Source organism: Phocoena sinus, chromosome 11 (assembly GCF_008692025.1).
Source record: "Phocoena sinus isolate mPhoSin1 chromosome 11, mPhoSin1.pri, whole genome shotgun sequence".
In the NCBI taxonomy this organism is placed as follows: domain Eukaryota; kingdom Metazoa; phylum Chordata; class Mammalia; order Artiodactyla; family Phocoenidae; genus Phocoena; species Phocoena sinus.
In genome coordinates this window covers 426,755-452,107 of record NC_045773.1, presented here as the reverse complement: position 1 = coordinate 452,107, position 25,353 = coordinate 426,755, and the positions used below count along the sequence as shown (strand labels likewise).

Here is a 25,353-nt window from a genome sequence, read left to right as displayed (position 1 = left end):
TCTGCCCCCAAATAAATGGATGTATGGAGGCAGGAACTGCACAGATTTGTCCTAAGGTCAGTTCCGTGGACTCCGTGTCCTGGTCCCCGGGTGGAGGTGAAGCAGAGAAGAATAAATTGTAACTTTTCCAGCAACACACAGAGTGCCCGGGGATCCGGGGAGCGCAGTGACAGGCCCCCACTCGTGCCAGGCTCCCTCCTCGGTCCCCGCGACCCCTGCAGCGTCATGACACAGGCCTGATGCGCCGAGGCCCAGCCGTGGACGTGGCGCCAGCTCTTAGCCCGCGTCTGGGTTCACGCCCTCCCTCCACCCCCAGTTTGTATAAAGTATATGAGAAATAAAACCAAAGGGTTTTTTTTTTTGGTGTGTAACCAGCTTAAAATATGGTTGAACCAGTTTTCACACGAGCCTACCTATAGTTTTTCTTTCTCTAAAATTTGTCATATCCTTTAACCACAGGCCGAGTGATTTTAACTTTGACCTGAACAAGGAAAGTAGGGACCCAGGAGGCCTCACGCTACCCCTTCTAACTGACTGCTGCAATTCCCTAAAAGAATGAAGTGCACCGCCACCTCCCACCCCCCGACCCCCGACCAGCTCCGCCACTGCCCTCTGAGCAGACGTGACTGTGGGAGGGGCACGGGTGGCCAGGCGCAGGGCGGGGCGGCCCTTACACCAGGCCTGTGGAGGCCCCGCCTGCCTGCGGAGGGACGGCCCTGAACACCAGGAGCCCCCTGGGCCTGGGCAGATTCCTTTTGGTTTGACCTCAGCAGCAGCCTTTCTTTCTACTTCTCCCCTCCTGCACCTCTGTGCGTCTTGTTCCTTAGATGATCAACTCCCGAAGGGGAGGCGCTGTGCTGGGATCACGTGGTCTTCTGTGCGGCCACTCGTGACAACACTGAACTCCCCTAAGCACAGAGCCTCTCGGGGACAGCAGCTGTATCAATAAACTAACCCAATGCCTGACATACGACAGGCACCCAGAGAACATATATATAACGTCATAAAAGAATCGCTCACTGGAAAAGAAAAGAGATGGAAGGTTTTACTTTCTGTCAGGTGTACTGGAGTTTCACACCCCTAATAATACGCGTCAGGAATCCAACAGGCAGGGTCGCAAATCTCACTCTCCCTAAAGGAAGGCTCTGCCAGGCCTTCACTGCTCCATCCCCTGGGTTTGTAAAGCTCTCGCACCAGAAGACTGAGAGCAAGAAACCGCTCTGTTCTTTCATATTCCTCTCTGGAACGTGGGATCTGGGCTCCAAGCTTCGTCCCCGATTCAGAGGGAAGCACACGTCACACAGGCCCCGCTGACGCCCAGGCCTCCACCCCAACTACACCTGAGGTTCCGCAGCCCTCGTGTTACCGAGCAGGACCCTACAGGGCTTTCCCAGGGCAGGCCCTTCCCTTGCTCTGCTCTAGTTCCTCGCAGAAGCACCCAGAAAACAGTATCTATTGCACAGTCCTGAGTTGTTTGACAGATGTGAAAATCCCCACCAAATGGAACATGGTAACTACTTGATGACGAGCAGCCCCCAGGCCTCCTGGAGCCTGAGGACTGATGATATTAGATTAGATGATACTAGACCCCACCCTGCTACCCCACCATCAGCCAGTGTTCCATCAGAGAACCGCGCACCCGCTGATCACACACCCTGCGACTCCCCTCCCTCCCCTGGCCTTGAAAAATACTTTGCTGAAACCCTTGGGAGAGTTCAGGAGATTGGGGCTTGAGCCATCTGTCTGCTTGCAAGAAACCTTTCTCTGCTCCAAGCTCCGATGTTTGTTCGGCCTCACTGTGCTCGGGTACAGGAACTTGGGGTCAGACACACGCAAGTGCAGGAACACGCATCAACACCCGGCAGCTCACCGCAGCGCCGCTGGGCAGGCAATGGGAACACTTCGGTCCTCAGAAGTAGGTTATAAAAATTATTACCTTTCCTTGTTATTAGTTCTATGAACTCTTCCCAGTAATGAGCTCAATTATTCCCTCGTGCAGAAGAGGACTGAAAAGTCCATACTGTAAACGTCAGAGCAAAGAGCGCGCTAAATGTTAGCGTGCTCAGCACCCTCTAGGCGAGGCTGCAGGTGCAGGGTCGGGGCAGGAGCCCGGGGCCCAGGCTGGATCCAGCCTCAGCACTCCCCCCAGCAGGCTCCCTCGGCCCGCCTGGTGGGCACTCGGGGGAGGAGGGAAAAGCCTCTGCTCCCCTCAGGTTCTTCTTCTCCCCGTCTTTCTGCTCTTACTTTAAACCCTCCAAAGCACAGTTCTGAGGCTACCTCCACTAAAGAAGCTGTGACCATGCCGACCAAGTGAAGGTGACGGCGGCGGCCTCGCTCACCTCTGCCCCGGCAACGCGCAGAGCAGGCCCGATTGGCCTCACCTCGCCTTCCACACCAGCCACGTGTCTGTCTGTGTCTGTTCAGCCCACGCCCAGGGCACGTGGAGGTGCGGGGCGCGGTCCTCCCGATCAGCGGCCTCCCACTCAACCAGCACTGCAGGTCCTGGGCCAGGGCGCGACTGGCTGCCTGGGCCACGTGCCCAGACCCTGCCTGGACCAGAGCAGGGAAAGAGGCCGCTGCAATCCCACCCAGGGACACACGACAGGAAGCAGGGGAGTTCCTAAAATGGAATGGCAGCGCCAACTGCAAGAGCAAGTGGGCACTGATCAAAAGCAGGGCTCCAACCAGGAGTCATGGACACCTGCAACGTGAAGGCAGCCACAGGCCCCGCGGGTCCTCAGAGCTCTGGCAGAGGACACCGTCCCCCCAGACGTCCAGGCGAATCCTGGCAGGATGTGTCTTCTTCCCTCTAAAGATACCCTTCCTACCAAGAAACCCACACCTGGACCAGAGGCAGGAGGGAGGGAGGCTGTGAATCCCTTTCGCTGTGGTGACCACATTCCAGGTGACAGTCCACCCCTGCAGGCTGCCGTGCCTACTGGGTAACTGTCCCAGGTGCCAACGCTTTTGCTCCATCCACATCGATTAACCCTGCACGTCCCCGGCCAGGGTCCTTCCCACCAGGTTGTCGGGCTGCCTGCCTGTCCTCACCAGGGGTCTCCCTGCGTCACGATTCTCCATCAGACGGCCGCGGGTCAGAGCACAGCACCCATCCCTACAGCTCCTGGGGCTCCGTCTCGGTTTCGGCGTCGCTCGTCAGGCCCCTGGTCCACGGCCTCCTGCAGTGCGTGCACACGGCTCGCTCATCCTCACCACGTCCAGTGCCGCCTCCCGCCCGCCCGGTCAGCCCAGCTGCTCCCTCGGCCGACACCATGGCCTCTGCGTCCCAGGCATATTCTCTTTGCCTCTGTCTCACGTTCACTGTAACAGTTTGGCTGTTTTCAGTTTCGGTTCTAGTCTGTCTTCCCACTAGACTGGAAGCTTCCCAGGGGCGAGGATCCCACATGGTTGCTATTTCCCGAGGGCCCAGTTCAACCTGCGTGTCTCACATGCTTGCTGCACTATCTGCCCATCTGGGTAGAGGCCCTCCCTCCCGGGAGGGGGCGTCCAAGCGGGGCCCTCACACCACCCAGCTCCCTTCTGTGGAGCTCGGTGAGCTCCTGGTGTCCCGGCCGTGGCCTCTGGAGCACGTGGTGTCAGACGCTGCTACAGCTGTTCCCCACCCCATTCCTGACATGACGTCACGGTTTATAACAAGAAAGACGTATTTGGTCTTTGCCCACTGTTCCTGGCACGGAGCTCCCAAAACCCTTGGAATTTCCTCCGCTGAGAGGGATGAAGGTGTCGTTCCTTATGTTAATGAGCTGACTCTGGGAAACCACCCAAGGATGGGGCTGGATGCCAGTGGAGCCACCGTGTGATCAGAGGCCTGGAATGTGGGTCCCAGCCCCTGACCTTCCGGGAGGGCAGGGGGGCTGGAGGCGGAATCAGTCACCAGTGGCCGTGATGTAGTCAATCACGGCCGCGTAAGGAACCCTCCATAGAAACCCGGAAGGAGCGGGTTCAGAGAGCGCCCAGGCTGGGAAGGTGTGGAGGCTTGGGGGGGGGGGGGGGGGATGCGGGGAGGGGCGTGGAAGCTCGGGGCCCTTCCCCACACCCTCCCCGGAGCGTCTCTTCCATCTGGCTGCTCCTGAGCCACGCCTCTTATCAGAAGCCTACGATCTAGTAAGTCAAGTGTTGCTCTGAGTTCTCTGAGCTGCTCTAGCAAGTTAATCCAACCTGAGGAGGGGGCCGTGGGAACCTCTCATCTACAGCCGGTGGGTCAGAAGCACACGTGACAACCTGGCTTCAACTGGCATCTGAAGTTGGGAGAGAGGTCGGGGGGGGGCGGGGGGGGGGGACAGCCCGGTGGGACCAAGCCCTTAACCTGGGGATCTGATGCCACCGCGGGTAGACAGTGTCACAACTGAGCTGAACTGTAGGACACGCGGCTGGTGTGGAGAATTCCTTGGACGTGTGGGAACACCCCACACTCCACCACTGAGAGAATTAATACTTCCCGACAGTCCTAGCTCTCTCCGGACGCCCACCCCCACCTCTCCGCAAACGTGATTAGAAAAGAGCCCCAGCTCCAGCCAGCGGAGCGCTCCCGGTTCCCTGTGCCGAGGGCTGGCCCGGCCACAGCCCCTGGTGCCGTCCGGGCAGAGGGATGTCAGAGGACCTGCGCTGGGGCTTCCGGAACATCCTCCTCCCGCTGCCGACTGTGACTGGGTCCGCAGGAGAGGGTACCCGGGCCGTGATGACGTGGTGGCCCCTGGGGCACTGTGACCTCTCTTGCTGTGACACGCAGCCTGCACCCACAGCAGAAAGACCCTGATGGTACCTCCCATCGGTTAAATGTACCCAGAATGGCAACAGCCAACGTGGTGTGCTTCCGCGATCTGCCAGCACTGCTGGGCCCGGACTCACCACCTCCTCTCGAGCCACGCGCAAGCCCGAGTGTGACCACCAGGACAGTCCGAGACGCTCCCTGGGGCCGGAGGATGCGCCCCAGCCAGTGAGCAGACAGCTCGGCTCCGCACCCAGGGTGACTTCTCCTTCTGTTTCTGGCTTGTTGCAAGGCCCCAAGCCCACGGTACTCTCCCTCTGCACCCTCCTGGAATACATGTCCTCACAGCACTTACACCTATGAGGTTCCGGGACCCAGCACCCAATGATCCAGCTCTCACTGTGCAGACCTGAGGCCACAGGCCACAAAGCAAATCAATGACAGAGCCGGGGCTATAAGAACCCCCCCCCCAACGACTCCTGGTCCCTAGAAAGACACCCTTTCCACAGAGGAGAAGCTGGGACTTCGGACCCATCAGGTTCCAGGGCCAACCTCTGCTTCCCAGAGCCACTGAGCCAGGAGGCCAGCCAGGGACCCACACTCACCAGCTGGGCGGACCGATGCGTCTCCGGGTCCATGCCGCCCTCCCCCTGCCGCAGGGACGCGCTCCGGGGCTTGGCAGCCGCCTCTGTGTCCCTCGTCACCACCTGGAGCAGCTCGTCCTGGACCACGGCCTGCCCTCTGTCACACCTGGGCCAGGGAGAGACAGGAGACGCGGATGCAGACGCAGCTCGCGTCATCTGCCAGGGGCCAGGGACGTGAAGGCTGGTGGAGCGCTGCGGTGCCAGAGAGGGTCAGGCACCAGTGACAGTTCCCTGGGAGTGGCGTGTGCAGGGACAGTGTGACACTTTCTCAGCCAGAACACTACAGATTGGGAGCAGAAGGCCTGACAACCAGGTGAGGAATCAGACAGCCAAACGCCAAATGAGAGATCCTCGGGGCACGGGATCAACCCTCACTCGAGCCGCTCCTTTAGAGGGGCGGGGCGAGGGGGGAGCCCACCTCCCCTACCTGCGGGCAGGAAGGTTCAGAAGCAGCAGCCTTGCTTTTGAACATTCAACTCTCCATCCTGAACGCGTCCCTATCCTTGGACCTGTTTCCTAATAAAATCTTCCTAGAGAGAGAAAAAAGTTACTGGCCCTGAGATGTTCTCAGGAGTGTTATTTATTAGGGTGTAGAAAACGCACACAGTGAAGAGGCCGCAGCAGGTCGGCCTGGGGGCACGTGACAGACGTGAAGCCCTCAGCACCACACTGCCCACCGTGCCATGCGCGGCTTTAAAACTGAGCACCCACCTACGGCGCCTTCAGCAATAAAAACGCTTACGACGAGGTGCAACAAATGGAAGATAATTAGAAGACTGGTAAAAACAGCAAGATACAAAATTTTACATGAGTTTGAAAAAATAACCCTAAACTAGAGGAAAGAAGACATCTGAAAGAAATAGTCCAAAATACTAACAAGGGATGATGAATCTATGGGCGGTTTTTTCCTTTCATATATATTATCCTAAGTCTTCCATTAGCGTGTGTTACTTCAACATTTTTTAAATGTTTAAAAGCATTTTTTTAAAAAGGTTCTGGTTATTTATTTTTGGGAGGCCTCTTGGGATTAAGGACTGGAAATTCTCAGAAGGTGGGGTCTTGACCCCTGACCACGGAACAGCCATGGCTGGGCTGACCTGCAGAGGGAGCCGTCCAGCCGTGGTTGACCGGGGGCCCCTAAGCTAACTCTGAGTCCCTGTTACAGAGGCCACGGCCTGGAGGCTGCAGACGAGGTCCCTCAGTACCAGCCGACAGCTCACTGAGTCAGCGCTGTGACAACTCCACGCCGGGCCCCGCGGACCACACCCCAGGGAGAGGAGCGCTCAGCTCTGCCTTCCCCGAGGCCTGGAGTCTCACGGTGCACTCTGGGGACCTCTGGGCCCGGCCACTGGCCTACCAGCCCCCAGGCAGGGAAGCTTTTGGGCTGTGGCCTGTGCTGGGAGAGGCCACCCACACCCTGGAGCCAGTCCATGGAGGCAGCTCCTGCAAACACAGCGGCACGCACCAGGCTAGCAATGCGGCCACTCGCCATTTAGTCCTGGCCCTCCCACACCCGGGAATGTCTTCATCTGAACACTGGGACTAGTGCCACCTAGATCACAGGCTTGGCATCCCACCTAAATAAGATGGCATTTGTGACGCAAACAAACACTCCGGCCTTTAGGAGGAGAAGGTACCCGGTGAGGAAGGCGCATTGGGCCGGGGCGCAGGGCCGGGGTGAGTGGGCCCTCGGCTTACCTCTTGAGGAGATCCACCTCCGCCCCCGAGGGCCGCCGGCCACCGCCACTCTCCGGCCTGCGCGATTTAGACTCTGCAAAGGGGGATAAGAGAAGGTCAGTCCATCAGCAGCAACCCACGGACGGACAGAGGCACAGTGTCACCCAGGAAAGGACCCAGGACGTCACCCCATGGACGGATGTGCCCCAGGCAGACACAGAACACAGCCTTACTCTGTGGTTAGGAGAGGGGTGACCCGAAGGCCCCTCTGCCCGTCTCCTGCATAGGACGGCTTGGTCGCTGGGTCAGCGTGGACACCTGAGTGCGGTGATCCAAATTCCCCTTCCTCCCTCTGCGGCCACTGGGAATCCAGGTCACCTTCCCCAGAGGCCAGACCGGCTGAGGGAAGCTCTGCTCTGTCCGAGCTGAGAGCACAGCCCCGGAGTGTCGGCTGGCTTGGCAGGGCGGGGGCCATGGGGGGAGACTCTTCGTGCCTGGTTTCTCTCAGATCCCTTTCTGTAGGGTTCCGATCCTGAATGTGGCCAACGCCCCACTTAAGGACATCTATGTCACCTTTCACCTGCTTCACCTCTAGTGTCACTGGGCCCTTCAAGCTGTCGCAGTAGGTCTACCTTCCCATGGCCGAGAACGTGGGGATCTCCGAGCAAACCCAATTCACTCTCCTCTCCCACCGCACAGTGACACTGAGGTTCTGTTCCTCCCCACTGCCCCAGGCTTCAGCGTCCCCGCTCCGCTGAGGCCTTGGTCACATGCCCTCCACCCCATCGCAGGCCTCCACGCTCAGCCTCCCGGGCCACACGAGACCCGGCCGGGGAACCAGGCTTTGGGAGGCAGACGGGAGGGGGTGCTTCTCCCAAGACCTTTTCAGCTACTGACTTCGGAGGCTGGGGGGCTCAGCCCCTCCAGAAGGGCCCTCGCCGCGCGTAGCACCCCGGGACTCACCCAGGCCCACGCCTCTCCCGGAAGGCCGGGCAGGCGCGCTGGGCCGGGGAGGGCAGCCCTCGGGGCCGCGCCAGGTCCTCGGCCGGGAGCGTGCAGGAGGCACCGCTGCCTGGTGTGGATGTGATGTGAACGCTCCCTGGGCTTAGGGCCTGACTTACAACAACTCTAGTGACGTAAGGTCTATCACGTTTATTTCTGCTTTCTATACAGTTTTCCTTTTTCACGACTACAAAAGTAACGCGTGCACCCACCGCAGAGCCTGTGGCCGGACCCCCGCGCCCACGCTCCGCGGCAGCCTGCAGGTTCAAGTGTGTCAACCCTCCATGGAGCTGGCTCTCGTCACCTCTCTGACCGTTTGGACACATTCTCCATGCAGCCGTCAGAGGGCTTCAAGGACTCTTTACATACGAACACTGCTCCCTCCCTGTCAGTTCTACTTCCCTAGTTTGTCACTCTTTGTTCATTCATTTCTTCTAAACTGTCTCCAATCGTTCAGTCACAGCCCCCACTCCTCCTCTTCATTTAAGGTCTCTTTGCCTGACACGGGGTTAAGAGGCCGCCTGCCGCTCTAGCTGTATGACTGCACCTCTCCCAGTTCAACTTGTGACTTCCTCTGACACGCATTTGGCGTATGGTTTGGCACAAGGGTTTAATTTTAACTTCTTTTTCTATCTTGTTCTATCACTAAAGTAAAAGCAGACACTGGATTTTAAATGTAAAAGTATTTTAAAATTCATCCACTTCAGGGCATTCCGCCCATGCTGACAAATCCAGCCCTCAGAACCTCCAAACTCACTCACCCTCAAACAGCAAAATACTTTGTTAAACCAAAACCGAATGATAGATGAACCACTCTTCTTGCTTTTTAAACTGCTCAAACGTAGCAAGACTGAAACAAATGCTTCTTTTCTCTTCCAAGGCTGAACCTGACGTGGCCTGACATATTTCAGCCATCTTCGCCCTCTGCCTCTCCCCTTCCTACAGCTCACTCACGCACGTGAGGCCTCTTCAACCCTCTCTCCAGCCGGCCGCAGAGACGGTGAGGATGACCCCCCGGAAAAGGACGAGGGCGTCTTCTGTGGGCTTCTGCTGCGTGTCGCACTGGCGCGTGACACTGTAAGCCACAGGCTTGCGCACGCGGCTCCTGACGGGAGCTGGGCTGCCCTGGGCCACGTGGCCTGCGTGTGCCAGCGCGCGCCTCGTGACCGCATCCCTGGCCGGCACTCAGCACGTGCCGGGTGGACAAGGAGGGTGCGGCCTCCTACGCGCTTGCACCCGAACGGGGCCGATGGGCAGAGAAAACAGCTCCAACGTGAGGCCGCAGTCACTCACTGTGGGTCGGGACGGCATCCATGCCCCGCACGGCCAGGCCCCTCCAGCCCGTCAGCGTACAACTCACACCTCAGGTTACAGCAGGGGGACCCAGATTCTCATCAACGAGCTCTTCTCCTTAATCAGCTGCCACGAGGACTTTTCTTGTTTGTAGTATCTTAATATTTCTGCACCATACGTTCTCCACTCAAACGCTAGTGTCCCTTTGTGTTTGTTAACAGGAGTCACTTGGAGAAAAGCACAGGTTTCTTCACCTGTGACGGACACCACAGTGGGGAGCAAAAGCGCTTCCAGGCCGGCTCAGGCAGCAGCTCCACAGCAAGCTGGGGAAGGAGCCGGGGGCACGGGGTGGCGACCCTCCTGGAAGCCCCACGAGCACCGTCCCAGGAGCTGGGCCAGGACCCCGGAGCGTGAGGGCAGGTCAGAGCTCTGGGGCTGGCGCCAAGGTCACCCACTCACTGCTTACGTGCGGAGAAGCTGGAACAGTAGGGAACTTCCGGGCCTGGTCACGGTCACGGAGGCTCTGACTACACGGCGCTGTAGTCTTTGAACAGGACAGCACCCGGTTTGGGGGCCACTCTCTCGTGGGAAGCGCTCACGTCAATGCACCGCCCGTGGGCTCAGCCGGCAGCCCATCTCCAGGAGGAGCGCCCACTCCGTCCCCGCGCAGAACTGCCACCCCGGCCTACCTTTCTCCTGGCCTTCAGAGGAGACAAGGGCGGCAGCTGCAGGGGTCAGCGGCCCCACTCTGGAAGGCTGGCCGGGATCTTTCATGCGGTTGACCACGTTTTCAGACAGCTGTGGGAAGGATTGAGGGGAACGGTTAAATGAAAGACCTTCTGGAAGTGAAGACTCCCCTCTACCCACGCCCCAGATTTCTGAGCAGACTAATCCTGCAAGACCAACTCCAATAACGTAAGGAATTCCACACAGAAACCTCTCGTGCTGGCCTGGCACCCGCCAGGTCAACGCCACGCCCAGCCTGGACCCCACGGGCCACAGCGTGTCCCCCACTGGCTTCCCGGCTGCACCTTCTGCTCCCACACACTCAGGGGACCCCGAGTTCCCCTTCTTCTCTCCTGCCCTGAATCCGTTCGGCTGAGAACCACTGCAGCCCCACCCTGTACAGAGGGTGGATGCCTCCAGCTGTGCAAACCTCACCCTTCCCTGTGGGCGTCCCAGGGTCCCTCTACGGTGGGCTCTTCCAGACAGCACCCAAGTTAAGGACCATTTCTCCCAATCCTTTCCCTGTTACAACAGGTGCACCTCTTAGGAAGTGCCTCACATTCTACCGGCCTCATCTAATGGTCTGTAAATACCCTGAGGGCCGGGGCCACCTCTCCCTCCCGTCTGAGTCCCACCAGGGCCACCGTCACAGCAGAAAATCCAGCACGGCCTGGCTCATTTCACCCTGGCTCCCCCAGTGACGACCGGATGATCAAATCTTTCCCTCATTGTAGAGGAAGTGAAATGGGTACGAGGGTGTCATAAAACACTTGACTGAAATGAAACAGCCAGCGAGGGATGAATCCAGAATAAAAGCCCCTAAGAGTTGACATCAATAAATATATATTAAGTGCCCAGTATGTGCAAGGCATCGCAAAGCACAGCGAGGGAAGACGTTAAGATGACTTGAGGACCGAGTCCACCATCCGCAGCTCCACTTCAGGGATCCAGGCGAGGAAAGTGCTCCCACGTGTGCACAGCAGCGCTGGACTCGCACAGGAAAAGGAAACAACATGATAGCAACGACAGGCAGTGGTGAGAGAAATGATGGTGCGCCCCCTATGAAACACCGCGGAATTGTCGAGAAAGGACGGGTAAGACATGTGCCTGCCACGGAAGGATGCCACCGCTGACCCGGGACTCAGAGGACACTTTGTATCTCGACTTTGTAAAACAGATACACAGTTATAAAGACGCAGACCTGCGATATATACACGTTGACCTTGGCACACACACATTCCCCATGTACGCATCCACTCGGGGCACACACCAGACGTCCTGGGGCGTGTCCTGCACACGGGACAGGAGCGGCCGGGCCAGGACGTTCACTTTCGGCACTTCTGTGTTTCATTTTTTTACCATGAACATTTCTTATAGCAAGTAAAGATTATAATAATAATTTAAACTGAGTCCCTCTAGTATTTAAGACAGATACAAATCACATAGCTAATTAATGATTATAGAACAAGAGAAGACCAAGCGCACACAGCAGTGGAAGAGAATTGAGAACCCACAAATAAACCTATACATCTGTGCTCAACTGACTGGCAAGGGTGCCAGGACCATTTCATGGGGAAAGAATAGCCTCTTCAGCAAAGGGTGCTGGGAGAGCTGGACATCCATGTGCAGAAGGATGAAGGTAGACCCCTACTTCACACCATATACAAAATCTGACTCAAAAGGGATCGGAGACCTAAATGCAGGAGTTAAAACAATGAAACTCTTGGAAGAACACACAGGCGTAAATCTTTTTGACCTTGGCTTTGGCACTGAATGTATAGATATGCCACCAACAGCATGAGCAATCAAAGAGAAAACATACACTGAACTTCATCAAAATGAGAGTTTTGTTTTTCAAAAGACACAATCAAGTAAGCTGAAAAGACAACCCACAGAATCTGCAAATCATATATCTGACAAGGGACGTGTATCTAGAATATACAAAGAACTCCCACAACTCAATAATACAAAGAAAAACAACCGAATTTAAAAATGGGCAAAGAATCAGAATAGTCATTTCTCCAAGGAAGATACACAAATGGCCCATAAGCAAATGAAAAGATGCTCAATATCCTTAGTCATGAGAGAAATGCAAATTCAAACCACAATGAGACCACTTCACACCCACTAGAATGTCTATAATCAAGAAGTCAGATAGTGACAACTGCTGGCAGGAACATGGAGAAGCTGGAACCCTAATACACTGCTGGTGGCAAATAAATGGTGCAGCCACAGTGGAGAACAGTCTGGGAGTTCCTCAAAAGTTCAACACAGAGTCACCATTAGGCCCAGCAATCCCACCCCCGGGTACCCGCTCAAGACGCATGCAACACAGAGTCACCATTAGGCCCAGCGATCCCACTCCCGGGTACCCACTCAAGACAAATGCAAGTACACGTTCACAGCAAGTTGCACATTCACGTCAGCATTATCTGTGACGCCAAAGGTGGAAACAACCCAATATCCATCAACTGACGGGCAGGTGAATAAAAATAATGGAATATTAGCCATAGAAAGGGATGAACTACTAACACAGGCCACACCATCGTGCTCAGCGAAGGAAGCCAGACACAAAAGGCCGCACACATGTGTGAAACGTCCAGAACAGGCAAATCTCTCGAGACAGACGCTAGATTGGCTGCCTGGGGTTTGGGGGAGGGGGGAAACGGGGACTAACGGCAAAGGGTGAGAGGTGGATTTCTCCACCTATCAATATTACAGGGGATCTCTATTTCAAAAATATGTGTCTTTAAAATCTGTGAAGCATGTTGGTGGTTAAGCGCTGGGAAAGAATGAAATACAGTCCGGCAGGGCCGGGTGCACATGGGATGGCAGGAAGACCCCTCAGGGGAGATGGCACTAACGGGAGACCACCGCCCTGGAGGGAGGAGGCCCCGCCACAATCCCACCTTGAGATCCAAGAAAAAAGGATCTAGTTCCAAGCAGAGGGGAGGATGAGTGCAAAGCCTCTGAGAGGGGCCGAGTCTGGCCTGTCCGAGGGCCTGACAAAGGCATGTGTGAGAGGGAGGCTGGACCAGGTGACCAGGCCGGAGAGGCACGCCGAGATCCCAAGCCCAAACGTGACCCAAGGGCGAGGGAAGGCGCTGGCCCAAGTCAGCAGCCAGCTACCCTCCACGGCCACCACTGCGGCCACTCACGCGCTGCCTTCCGAGGCTCGCGCTTCCTGGCCCACGGCTCCCCCGCGCAGGCTGGGCACCGGCACCGGCACGTTCCAGACGGCTGGGTCTGTCAGCGGCCCCTGGGGCCCAGACACCTGACCCCGGAGAGGCGCTGCCCTCCTGTGACTCTAAGAAGATTCCTCTGCTTTGCCCGCGGCTGTTGCTGTGGAGATTTTGTTGGCTAGTCCTCCAGTTTTCTGTGAGCTGCAATTAGATCCACAGATTTAAATCCGAGTATCTGGACGAGAAGAGTCCTGGAGGCCCCCCCAGAAAGGTGGCAACCACCGACGCCCACGGGGCCAGGCAGGTGACAAAAACAAATGAGGCGGGCCTGGCAGCAAAGCGGGAGTGCCAGGACAACGTGGCGAGGACAGGAGACAGCACAGCCCCGGAGAGGGTGGCTACTTCATAGCTCCAGCCAAGGGGCGCCACCTGGAAATGTGGACCAGACTTTCAATTCTTTCCCCCCAAAAAACTGAAAATTGAATTGATGTAACGCCTCCAAGTTTTAAATGTCGTCGATTAATACCACAAAGTTTCTGGACTGATGGTTCCATCCAAGAAATATGGAGCCAGTAGCTTAAACCTCTGCCCAGCGAGGATCTTGCTGACTTGAGCCCGGTTCCGGGTCACATGCTGGGGCCACAGACCAGGAGACGAGGTCCTGCTCACGGGGCAGAGCTCCCCCCACCCAGGACGGTGACCAGCGACAGCACAGAGGGAACCCCTGAACTGGTCGCAAGGCCAAGGAGGAATTTAGCCAAGGAAGGGAGAGAGCCCTGCAGACAGAGGAGCACAGCTCGAAACAGCACGGCAGCACGTGTCCTCCCCGAGGGACGGGCGGCGACAGGAGAAGGTGGCACCAGAACACAGAGGGCCTCGGGAGCCAGGCCCAGGAATCTGCATTGAACCTGGAGACGGCGGGAAGCACGTATGGGTGGGAAGTAAGCGGGTCGCACCTCAGCTTTAACCCTGAATGATCACTGACACCACCAGCTGGGGGCGCCGTCTCTGAGAGCGAAGCCGCTGGGCCTGGAAGGGAGGGACCTCCACTGGGACTGTCTGGATTTTATCCCCACTGCCTGAGAGCTGCTCAAAAGTAAAACGTACCTTTTAAAAACACATTACCCTGCTAGCGCCAGGAAGTACAGATTTGTGGCAGGCAAGCCTGCTGGGAGAAAGAACAACTTGTCATATGGGCAAGGGGAAGGTGGGGCGGGCCTGGCTGAGATCAAGAGTTCCTGAGGGTAAAAAGGAGAGGATGAAACAGAAGCAGCTGGAAGGGAAGACACAAGAGTTGACATTAGATGCAGAGAAAAAGGGCACGTGGGATCAGCTTCCTGCGTGGGGACCAGCTGGATGGACCTTCACACGTCAGGAACAGTGAGAGTGGGAGAGGCAGTGGGGGGGATGCAGTGAATCACAGGCGCCCAGGAGACTTGCAGTGGGACATGGCCAGCAGCATGGGGACACCTATGGTCTGGGTGTTTAAAACCCGGAGGTCAACAGCTCACAAATGAGGACAAAAGAGATGACCGGGGTGGAGTGCAGGAGGGCAAGAGGGTGGAACCAGGCAACGCTCTGCAGACACGGCAGGTGGGATCCTGGAGACCAGGGCTGCTGTGGAAGACATGCAGTGACCTCTCTCCAGGGTGGAACCCACCGGGTCCAAGACCCTTATGTTTATGATCAACTGATGTTCACCAAGGTCCCAAGGTAATTCAAACGGGGAAAGGACAGTCTTTTCAACAAATGTAGTTTGAGAAAATTAAATATTTCAAACAAAAAAGATGTATTTAGAGCAGACTTCAACAAGCTCTAGTGCTCGAGCCAAATCCAACTCAACACTTGATTTTATAAATAAAGTTTTACTGGAACATAGCCACACCCATTCGTTTACATATTGTATACGGCTGCTTTCACCCTAAAATGGCAGAGTGATTTGCCAACCCGATTTAGAGCCTTACTTCACATCATACACAAAAATTAACTAAAAATGGATACAGACTTAAGTATAAAAGCCAAAACTCTTAGATGAAAACAAACGAGAAAATTTCTATAACCTTGGGTTAGGCAAAGATTACTGGGATATGATGCCAAAGCCCAATCACTAAAAGAAAAAAAATAAGTTAAACATCATCAAAATTACAAATGTTTGCACTTCAAAGACACCACTAAGAAAATGAAAAGACAAGCCACAGATTGGGAGAAAATATCTGCAAATCGTGATATGATAAAGGGCTTATAACTCAATAAAAAGGACAAACAACCCCATCAAAAGCTACTAAAAGTGGGCAAAAGACTTGAATACACATTTCACCAAAAAACAAATATATCTGGGCAGCAAATAAGCACATGGAAAAACATTCAACATGAATAGTTATTAGGGAAACACAAATTCAAACCACAATGAGGTACCACTTCACACTCACTGGAATTGCTGTAGTCAAAAAGATGATAACAAGTGTTGGTGAGGGTATGGAGAAACTGGAACCCTCATATCCTGCTGAGGGGGATGTAAAATGGTACAGCCACTTCAGAAAACAGTTTGGCAGTGCCTCAAAAAGTTAAACCTAATAAGTCACCAAAGTCATAAACAGAATGACCCATCAATTCTACTCTTACGTTACCTATCCAAGAGAAATGAAAACAAATGACCACAAAAAAACCTTATGTACAAATGTTCACAGCAGCATTATTCATAATAGTCAAGAACTGGAAACAACTCGAATATCCATACAATGAGATGGTATTCGGCAATAAAAAGGAACTCCTAATACATACCACAAAGTCCAGGAGCCAACGCCAAGAACATTGTGCTAAGTGAAGGGAAATGGACATGAAAGATGCTAAGTGAAGGGAAATGGACATGAAAGATGCACGATGTATTTCCATGAAATGTCCAGAAAAGGCAAACAACACAGACGCAGAAGGCTTAGCGGTTACCTGGGGCTGGGAGTGGGAGTGGGGAGTGACTGCAAATAGGTACAAGGGAACTTTTTAGGCCTCGTGAAGGTTCTAAAATCCCACTGTGCTCAACTCTGTAAATCTGCTTTTAAAAATTTAAAGCAACTCTGTAAATTTGCTTTAAAAAAATCCCTGAAATGGTGAATTTTACATGTAAAATACATTTCAATAAAGCCATTTTTTTAAAAGTCACTATCATCAGATAAAATCTTTCCAAAGCTCCAACCCTGAATAGAGAACCACAACGTTGCCTCCAGAGAAACGTGTGAACAGCCCTGCATCACCAGTCTAGCCTCATCACCTGGCCAGCTTCCTCCACCATTCCAACCACTGTGCGGCTGCCAAGCACACAGCCTATGGAGCCGGAAAGTTTGAGCTTCCTGCTCTACCACCAACTCACTGTGACCGGGGGTTCCTTCACCTCCTTGAACCTGCTTCCTCATCTCTGCATTGGCCTCATCACCTGGCCAGCTTCCTCCACCATTCCAACCACTGTGCGGCTGCCAAGCACACAGCCTATGGAGCCGGAAAGTTTGAGCTTCCTGCTCTACCACCAACTCACTGTGACCGGGGGTTCCTTCACCTCCTTGAACCTGCTTCCTCATCTCTGCATTGGGATGAAATCTCCCAAGGTCAGCCTGGGGACCAGGTGACACAGTGCCCTGAAACCACTCAGCCCAGAGCAGAGAAGCCTTTCCCCGCTGGCCCAGGCCCGTCGTCACCGTCACCTCATCCAAACAGCACTGTCTGACCAGCCCACCTGAGCAGGAAGCCCCATCACTCTTCGCATCCCTTTTGTTTTCTTCTTGGCACTTGCAATTCTTTTTTCTTCTTCTGCCTCTTCTTTCTTTCTCTTGGTCAGTTCCCCCTCCTGGGATGAGGTTTCCATGAGGCAGGGCCCTGTGCATTGTCCCCTGTAGTCTCTGCCAGGCCAGGCCCAGTTCACAGTGAGCACTTGCTGAGGTGGCGGTGAAGCGGTACCCACACGTCGGGGACACCTGGCCTCTCTGGTGTGGGCACACGGGGAGCTGTCCCTTGCGTCCCTCGACCTCCTCCGAGATCTTCCCTTCAGCAGTGGTCCCGACTTGCCTCCCGTGGCAATGAATGATGGTAAAGGTGGTATAGCCCTGAGGGTGAAACGAGCCTGGGGACACAGCTAGAGCAGCAGCCTCGGGAAGTGACCTGGGAAGGGGAGCGGGAACCGAGTGGATGGAAGAGGCAAAGGCTGGAGAACAGCCAGGGGTCTGCATGTTGACATGCAACCAACTTCAGCTGAGTCACCAAAGATGGCTGTGCAGGGGCAGAGGGGACAGTCACACACGGGATGTTGTGGCTATGTGTGCACCTCCTCTTACTGGAGGATGAGATGAAACACACTGGTTGAAATGAAATCTTCATGTATTTCACACATGCTTGCTCTGAAAAACAGAGATGAATATAATTGCAGCTTTTTGCATTAATTAAATTTCTTTTACCTTCCTCGGAATTAGGGCTTGAACTCTCTATGTAAACTTAGGTAAATGAGTGTGCAAACTAGCAAGGTCCTGGCATTTCATTTTAAGGAAACTAGAATGCTTTCCAGGACCAGGTCGGGGGGGTTAAATACAAGAGGTCTTTAAGAATATTTAACTTTCGGACTTCCCTGGTGGCACAGTGGTTAAGAATCCTTCTGCCAATGCAGGGGTCACAGGTTCGATCCCTGGTCCGGGAAGATCCCACATGCCGTGGAGCAACTAAGCCCGTGCGCCACAACTACTGAGCCTGTGCTCTAGAGCCCACGAGCCACAACTACCGAAGCCAGGGCGCCTAGAGCCCATGCTCTGCATCAAGAGAAGCCACCGCAATGAGAAGTCCATGTACCGCAATGAAGAATAGCCCCCGCTCTCCACAACTAGAGAAAGCCCGTACGCAGTAACAAAGACCCAACGCAGCCATAAATAAATAAATTTATTTTTTAAAAATAAAAAAGAATATTTAACTTTCTCTGAAGGAGCAGGCAGATGTTCTTCTTTGGCACACACCTCCTATACCTTCTATTAAATTAACTTCTCGTTTGGTTCAACCAATGATCTTTTCTAGTGATTTTCACTCACCTGCTTAAAGACAAGGTGGACTTCCCAACCCTCGAGTCACTTTGCTAGCAGGAAAAACCTTACGCCAAACACTGCACTGCCATCACCTCCTTTCTCTGGTCTCCCTCTCTCAAAACAGGCACACGAGTGGATGGAAAGAAGGATGGAAGGATGGAAAGAAGGAAGGAAGGAAGGGGTCTCAGAACATGGGGCGGTGCCCCCAACTCTATGCCTTATTTTCTCTTATGAGTTTGCCCAAAGCTCCCTCTAGTTTTAACAAGCTCTGGTAGAACTAAGCATGGCACCAGCACCCTGTCAGGACAGCTAGAGGCTGTCACAGAATTTTCACACTGCCTTGCATGTCACTGGGAGCATGCAGGGTAGGTTGGAGCCATGAGAAAAGGCTATTTCTTGTACCCAAAAAGATCTGGGTTACAGTCCCAGAAGTAACACCTTGGGCAAACTCCTTAACCTCTCTAAGCCTGATTCTCCATTTTTAAAGAGAATTTATACTTTGCAGAACTGCTGAGAGAACTAGAAAGAAAACGTGGCTGTCTGATATAAAACCCAAAAGAGATGATGCTCCCCTGTCCACTTAGAAGACGTTCCCACCACTGTAAAGCAATTATACCCTAATAAAGATGTTAAAAAAAAAAAAAAAAAGAAGACGACGTTCCCTTAGGAGACCCTGACTGACTGAACTTCCCAACACTCTCCAGAGCAGGTGACAACAGTGGGAGAGCGCCCACACAGAGCTTGGGGCATCTTTCTAAATTCTGATTCGGCTACGGCCTCTCACCTTCCAACGTGAGCGGAGCCGTCTTCTCTCCATTTTGACTTTGCCCCAAGCCAGGTCAAGACTGGATAGCACCTAGCAAGTACCAAATATGCTACGTAGGCATGCTAAGACTAGAGGCTACAAAACACTCTGTACTTTTTCTAAACACGTGCACACACATCACCTTATCCAAGGCAGCACCTAGGATTATCACAGCCTGCCCCCGTTTTTCAAAAGATGTGGTGATTGAGACTCAGCAGATGAGTTGTTCACCCCAGGTCACACAGCTAATGAGCAACTATCTAGAAGTCACACCTCCTGATGTCCATTTCTTTTTTTTTTTCTTTTTGGCCACACCACATGGCATGTGGAACTTCCCCAAGCAGGGATCGAACCCTTGCCCCCTGCAGTGGAAGCACAGAGTCTTAACCACTGGACCGCCAGGGAAGTGCCCTGATGTCCTTTTCTGAGCCAGCTCCCTAATTAACTAATTCACCTATGCCCGGCTCTGTGCATCCCATGGACACATGGTGCCTGCTTCACTGGGGTTCGTCCATTTAATCGCTCAGCAATGGTTTACAAAGCACCCACTACGTGCAAGGCAGAGGTGCAGGAGCAAGCAGAGCACTCAATGAACAGTCCCTGGAGTCCCGCTGAGCGCAATCCCAGCTCGCCGGCTTGTTACCTAGGTGACCCTGGGTAAGTACCTCATGTCTCAGTGCCCCGCCTGTCCTCCATCCATAAAATGGGCGAACAAAATCCGACCTCTCGGAGAGCTGTTGAGAATTAAACGACAGGGCACCCGTCAAGGGTTTAGCACAACCCATGACCCCCACTAAGCACTCAAGCGTGAGCTGCTTTTATTCTTCCTCTAGAGCCTGGGGATACAGTCTGCAGTCACACAAGAGCCTTGGCCTCAAGCAGCTTACACTGCGGTCGGAAACACACAAAGAAGTAAAGCATCAACAGAAGTTTCAAATGGAGATGAGCGAGCGCTAGGACAAAAACCAGTGTGCGACCGCGGGGATGGGCAGGCACTCTGAACTGAATGGTCAGTAAAGGACCCTCACGTGAGACCTGAACTACAAGAACGCAAGAGCGGATATAAGGCAAACTGGGGGCCCGAACACAACCCGTGCGGAGATCGCGAGCCGAGCAGGCCGGCACCTCGAGGGACAAGGAGGTCCTGAGGCCAGCGAAGAGGGAGCGGGGGCTTGGGGGGACTGGCACGGGAGGTGGTCAGTCAGGTCAGCAGCGCGGCTCCGGAACCCAAGGAGGGGCGGCTCGTTGTCCTCGTACACGCTTGGGCGTCCGCGGGCGGCGAGGGCACAGGATCAAACGTCCAAGGCGCACCCGGGCAGGGGTCCAGGTAACGAGGCCCCGCCCCCCGGTCTCCGTCCGTCCTCCCACCCTGAGGAGGCCAGGCCTGCGGCGCCTTCCGAACTCGCGGCCCTCTCGCGGCAAGCGCCGGCAGACGCCTCCACGCCCGCCCGCCGGCCGCCCGCTCACCCGGATGCCCTGGAGCACCCGGACCCGCTCCTCCTGGTCCATTCCGAGGGACGCCCTTCGGCCCTCGCGGCTCTCGGTGATGCCCATGGCGGGAGGGAGCTCCGGTGCGCCGGTGTTTACGGGACCGGCGCCACCTGCCAACAAGGCCGCGTCCTATTGGCCGAAGCTCGAGGCTCAGCCAATCGCGGCGCGGGCCGCGCGGCATTGTGGGGGCTGTAGTCTCGCGGTGGCCGCCCACTGGACCAGGAGCACGAGGCGCAGCGCCCAGACGGCGCGTGGCCAGATGGCTGGCCGAGGAGCGTAGCCGCGGTGACCGGGACACCACCACCGAGGAGGCCGCGCTGGGCGGGCGGAGGCGCTGCAGGCTTGCGGTGAAAAGACGGAGAGCGTGAAGGCGCTGAGGAAGACAGCGACGTCGCGGTGCCAGGAGAGAAGCTGGCGGGAGGCGCCCCTCTGTGGGGGAGGCAGTGGAGGAAGAACTTCGTGCAAAGGCCCTGAGGCAGGAGGAGAGCGAGGGCCCAGCGCGGGCCCCGAGTGCGGGAGGGTGCAGAGCAGACCCGGAGGCGGGCTGAAGGTCAGAGTGGAGAGGGCTTTGTCGGCGGGGCCAGAGCTTGTTCTAAAGGCCCGGGGAGGACAGTGAACGGCCCTCGGCGTTGAGGAGACACGCACCGTGTATCCAGCGTCGTGTTCACGCCTGTCTCGCGGGCTCACACGTGTGATGGACGCGGTGACTGCGGCTTACAGCTTCGGCCACCTGAACCCAGCCACCTTTTGTTCTCTGAGCTGCTGACTCGCGTTGATCTGCCCCAGTAGGCCCGGAGCAGAGTTTGGGATCGGGAACTGGGGAACCCCTGACTGCTCCATGAAATAGTAAGGGTCATTTGGAGGCTGTTCGAACCTGGAAGGGAAGCGGGGAGGAGCAGAGGGTGGAAGAGAAAGTGAGATGCTCTGAGATGAGAGCAGCTTGGGTGAAGAAGAAGGTGGACATTGGGGGGGGGGGAGGGGGGGACGGCAGGGGGAGCGCTAGAGGATTTTTATCCTCTAGGATAACAAGAACATCTGCCAGATTCCTTCAAAATACTTTGATTTGGAGATCTTTCTCCATCTCTTCCCTATAAGTAGAGCCTGAGTAGGGGATTCTGGTGCAAATGGTTTACTGGGGGAGTGCCTCAGGAGAAAGCTGAGATGCCGTCAGAGCTGGGCTCTGGAGCACAAATTATGTCCAGAGTTGGCCTGGCTCGAAGGCAAGGGGACTGGCCTTCTGTTCCCCACAGCATTCTGTCATTGGCAGCCCAGTGAAGCGGGCATCTGTGAGCTCTCAGCAGTCCACACCCACAGCAGCCAGGGGATGGCCTCACGAGCTGGACGGGGCAATTTTAGCATCTACTTCATGTTCCTCAACGTTTTTCAAGGTCTCCCGAACACCCTGTGACTGTGGAAGGGGTTATAAAAATTGAGAAAAGGGATGGATTTCACTTCTGAGTTGATGAAATAATTAACCACTGGACTAATTCATCAAAACAAGAGTCAGGGCCACAGGTGACTATGAGACTGTGTGTGGTCTCCCCTGCTCCCACCATGTGCAAACTCCTGGGAGAGAATTGGAATCCCACAAGACTGAGAGTGGGGTTACACTGACACCAGCATAGCTAAGCCTCGTGACAACCCAGCAAGTCGTGTATCCCTACTTCCCTGAAAAGAAAACCGAAGTGCAAAAGGGTGAGGATAGTGACGTTATAAATCCAAAGAAGGGTGAGGATTTTAATAAAAGCAGTGGCAGAGGAAAGAAAGGGAAGAGAAGTTAATGGTTTTTGAGCACCTTCGTGGCACCAGGCTCTGTGATGCAGGCACACATGCTTTGCATGTAGTTAATCCATGACCAACTCATTTAGTCCTGGAAACCATCCTGAGAGAGTATTACCCCAGTCTAAGGTCTAGGAAATGGAGACTTTGGGGAGGTAAGGTGTTATGACAGGTCCACTATTTGCTGCCCAGTACCCATTCTCTCCTTCCTTATGACAGAACCCAGCTTCCTTAGGTGTAACAATGTGTCTGGTTAGAAAAATTGGTGCCTAAGTTCCCACTGGCCAAACTTGGGACAACTTGAGCATTATAGCAATTTGACAGTTTGAACCTATAACATATTTAACTTTTTAAAAAATGCAATAGTCCATGCGTTAAAAGAGAGGGGATGTAAAAAAGGGGGGCAGGTCTTCTTTACAAAAGAATGCCAGCAAATCAGTGTGAGATTTAAAAATTGCCATTTTGTGACCCTCAGTGAATTAACTGAATCACGCAGAAATCATCGGTGGATCCTAAAGCTGTTGAGTGACAACTCCCAAGCCTCACCACAGATTTCTGAACAATCATAAAGAGAAAACTATTACATTGATGAGACCTGGAGGTCACTTCCTTAACCAAATGGCTGAACTTAGCGTCACAGAGAGTGGGACAACATGATGTGATGCCCCTCCCCAGGAGATGTAAGGGACACACAGTGTCCCCTTTGGAGTGTTGTGGCCGAGAATGCGTGACCTGAATCCAATCGTGAGGAAACAATCAGACGAATCCAGAATGTGAGATCCTACAAGACAGCTGTCCTGGACTCTTCCAGAAAGCTTTCGTCATGAAAAAACAAGTTTCAAAACATGAAGCATTACAAGGAGACACAGCCGTGAATCTTGATTATATCGTGGATTAAAATGACAGTAACAGCAACAAAGCTATAAAAAGGTACTTGGAACAATTGGGAAAGTTTTATATATGGAATAGTGTCCTAGGTGACGTTATTGAATTAAAGTTAATTTTCTTGTTTTAGGGAGATGCATTTGGAAGTATTGGGGGAGTGTCATAGTGTCTACAACCTGCACTCAGATGGTTCAGGGAAAAAATGTTAACAATAGGTGAATCTAGGTGAAATATGTATATTGGAATCCATTATATCTTCCACTGTTTCTATGGGTTTGAAATTTTTCAGAATAATAATCAGGAAATAAAATTCTGCACTTGGGGAAATAAAAAATACTTCCCTCTCTGGACTCCCTTCTCCTTTGTAGCTGGAGGTGACCGTGTGACCTAGATCTGGTCAGATGGCTCTTGAGCAGTGTGGTACCCAGAGAACAGTGCAGTCAGTGCTAAAGAGAGCAGTGAGACGGGATGCAAGGCTGAGCTCTGCCTCCTGCTAGACCTGTGCCCCTCAGTTTCCTGTTATAAGAGTGGTGCTACCATTACATGGAGTGCTTGCCCAGAGCTTGGACTTAGTGAACTCATTCAGCAATAGCTATTATTATTGAGAGTTGTCTTTTTTTTTTTTTTAAGTAACTTGGCAACCAGTATAGGGCGTGGGGGAGGGGGAGTTGTGTGAGCTGGCGTCTCTTAAATTGGATTCTCCAGAAGCAGAGAAGAAGAAATGGGCTGATAGAGTAGAAAAGTCAGAAAAGGAATTTGCTTTGTCCATGTTAAAAGCTAAAAGGAAGCTTTTCCTATAAGATCGAGAAAGAGACAAGGATGTCTGCTTTCACGACTTCTATTCAACACTGCACAAGAAAATGAAATAAAAGATTGGAAAGGAAGAAGTAAAATGATCTCTATTTGTGGAAGACATCATCTTGTATATAAAAATCCTAAGGAATTCACACACGCGCACACACACACGCTCAACAGAGCTAGTAAGCAAATTCAGCAAGGTTGTAAGAACAATATACAAAAATCAGTTCTATTTCTCTATACTCACAATCCAAAAACGAAATTAAGAAAACAATTCCACTTACAATAGCACCAAAAACAATAGAACACAGGAATAGATTTAGCCAAAGAAGTACAAAGCTTGTATCCTGGAAACTAAAAAACACCGTTGTCTAGGAAGGGGGCTGGAAATGGACAGGAAAATAAAACTTGGAATAGTGGCTACATGGTTTATACATTTGTCAGTACTCACTAAGCCGCGCACCTAACATCTAAGCATTTTACAATATGTATATTATACCTAAGTAGAAGTTGAAAATGTTTGAGGAGGTTTAACCTAACGTTTATTTCTCACTCAGGCAAAACATGGTTGTGCGGGACATGGCATTCCCGGCCACCAGAGAAGGCTCTCTGCCTGCACGTCTGGAACATGTGGCTTCCTCGGCTGACTCAGCAGGACGAGTGAGCCTCAGAGCCTAGAGAACGGAGCCCCGGCTTTCCCTGCCTCGGCAACTGTCACCCCCATTGACATCCACCGGCCATTCAGGCCCACTGCCCCTCCCACCCTCCCACCTGCAAGAGTGGGGAAGTGCCGTCTTCTGTGAGTAGAAGGAGAAAGGAAACATCTAAACACTAGACCATCAGGCACAAGTGGTGAATGAACAGCTCACTGACCCCTTACTGCCTCCTGAGAAGGTCCACGTAAGAAAGATGTACTGATAATAAGCGAGAAATTCCAGCCGCTGAAAGATCGCATTGAGACAACATCACAATCCATTCTGTGCACAGGTGTCATGATGACAGCATACCCACGCCTTCTGCCGCACAGTAACCGTGTTCCATGGATCTTCTGTCTTACGAAGGTGTTTCCTGGGTGCTACGATTGTGACCCAGCGACGCGGGCGTGTTTGTACCTTTGAAAGCAAGTTGTTGCTGCTCGTCACTTGCCTGACTTTCCCTTTTGCTGTGTGCTGACACACGCTTCCTCTGGGCTAAAGTTTGGAGACCACTGGGGAGGAGTGGAGCCCCGATGAGAAGGGGGCTGGAGTGACGGATACTCTCACGCAGGAGGCTCGGGTGGGCCCACGGTCTG

General features: G+C 53.7%; 1 protein-coding gene across 2 annotated transcripts in view; it reads right to left on the bottom strand.

Moving 5' to 3' along the window:
• Nucleotides 1-20,715, bottom strand: part of CHCHD6 (coiled-coil-helix-coiled-coil-helix domain containing 6) — a 126,654-nt gene extending 105,939 nt beyond the window's left edge. Inside the window, exons 1-4 of one of the 2 annotated variants that reach the window (XM_032650283.1) lie at nt 20,577-20,715; nt 10,035-10,143; nt 7,072-7,144; nt 5,335-5,479 (exon numbers count right to left, since the gene is read on the bottom strand). In XM_032650283.1, the coding sequence (XP_032506174.1) occupies nt 5,335-5,479; nt 7,072-7,144; nt 10,035-10,143; nt 20,577-20,663 (414 nt within the window). In that variant the 5' untranslated portion in view covers nt 20,664-20,715. Of the gene's footprint in view, nt 1-5,334; nt 5,480-7,071; nt 7,145-10,034; nt 10,144-16,977; nt 17,590-20,576 lie in introns of those variants that run through there. The other variant, XM_032650282.1, reaches the window with a different exon arrangement.
• Nucleotides 20,716-25,353: the final 4,638 nt, after the last annotated feature.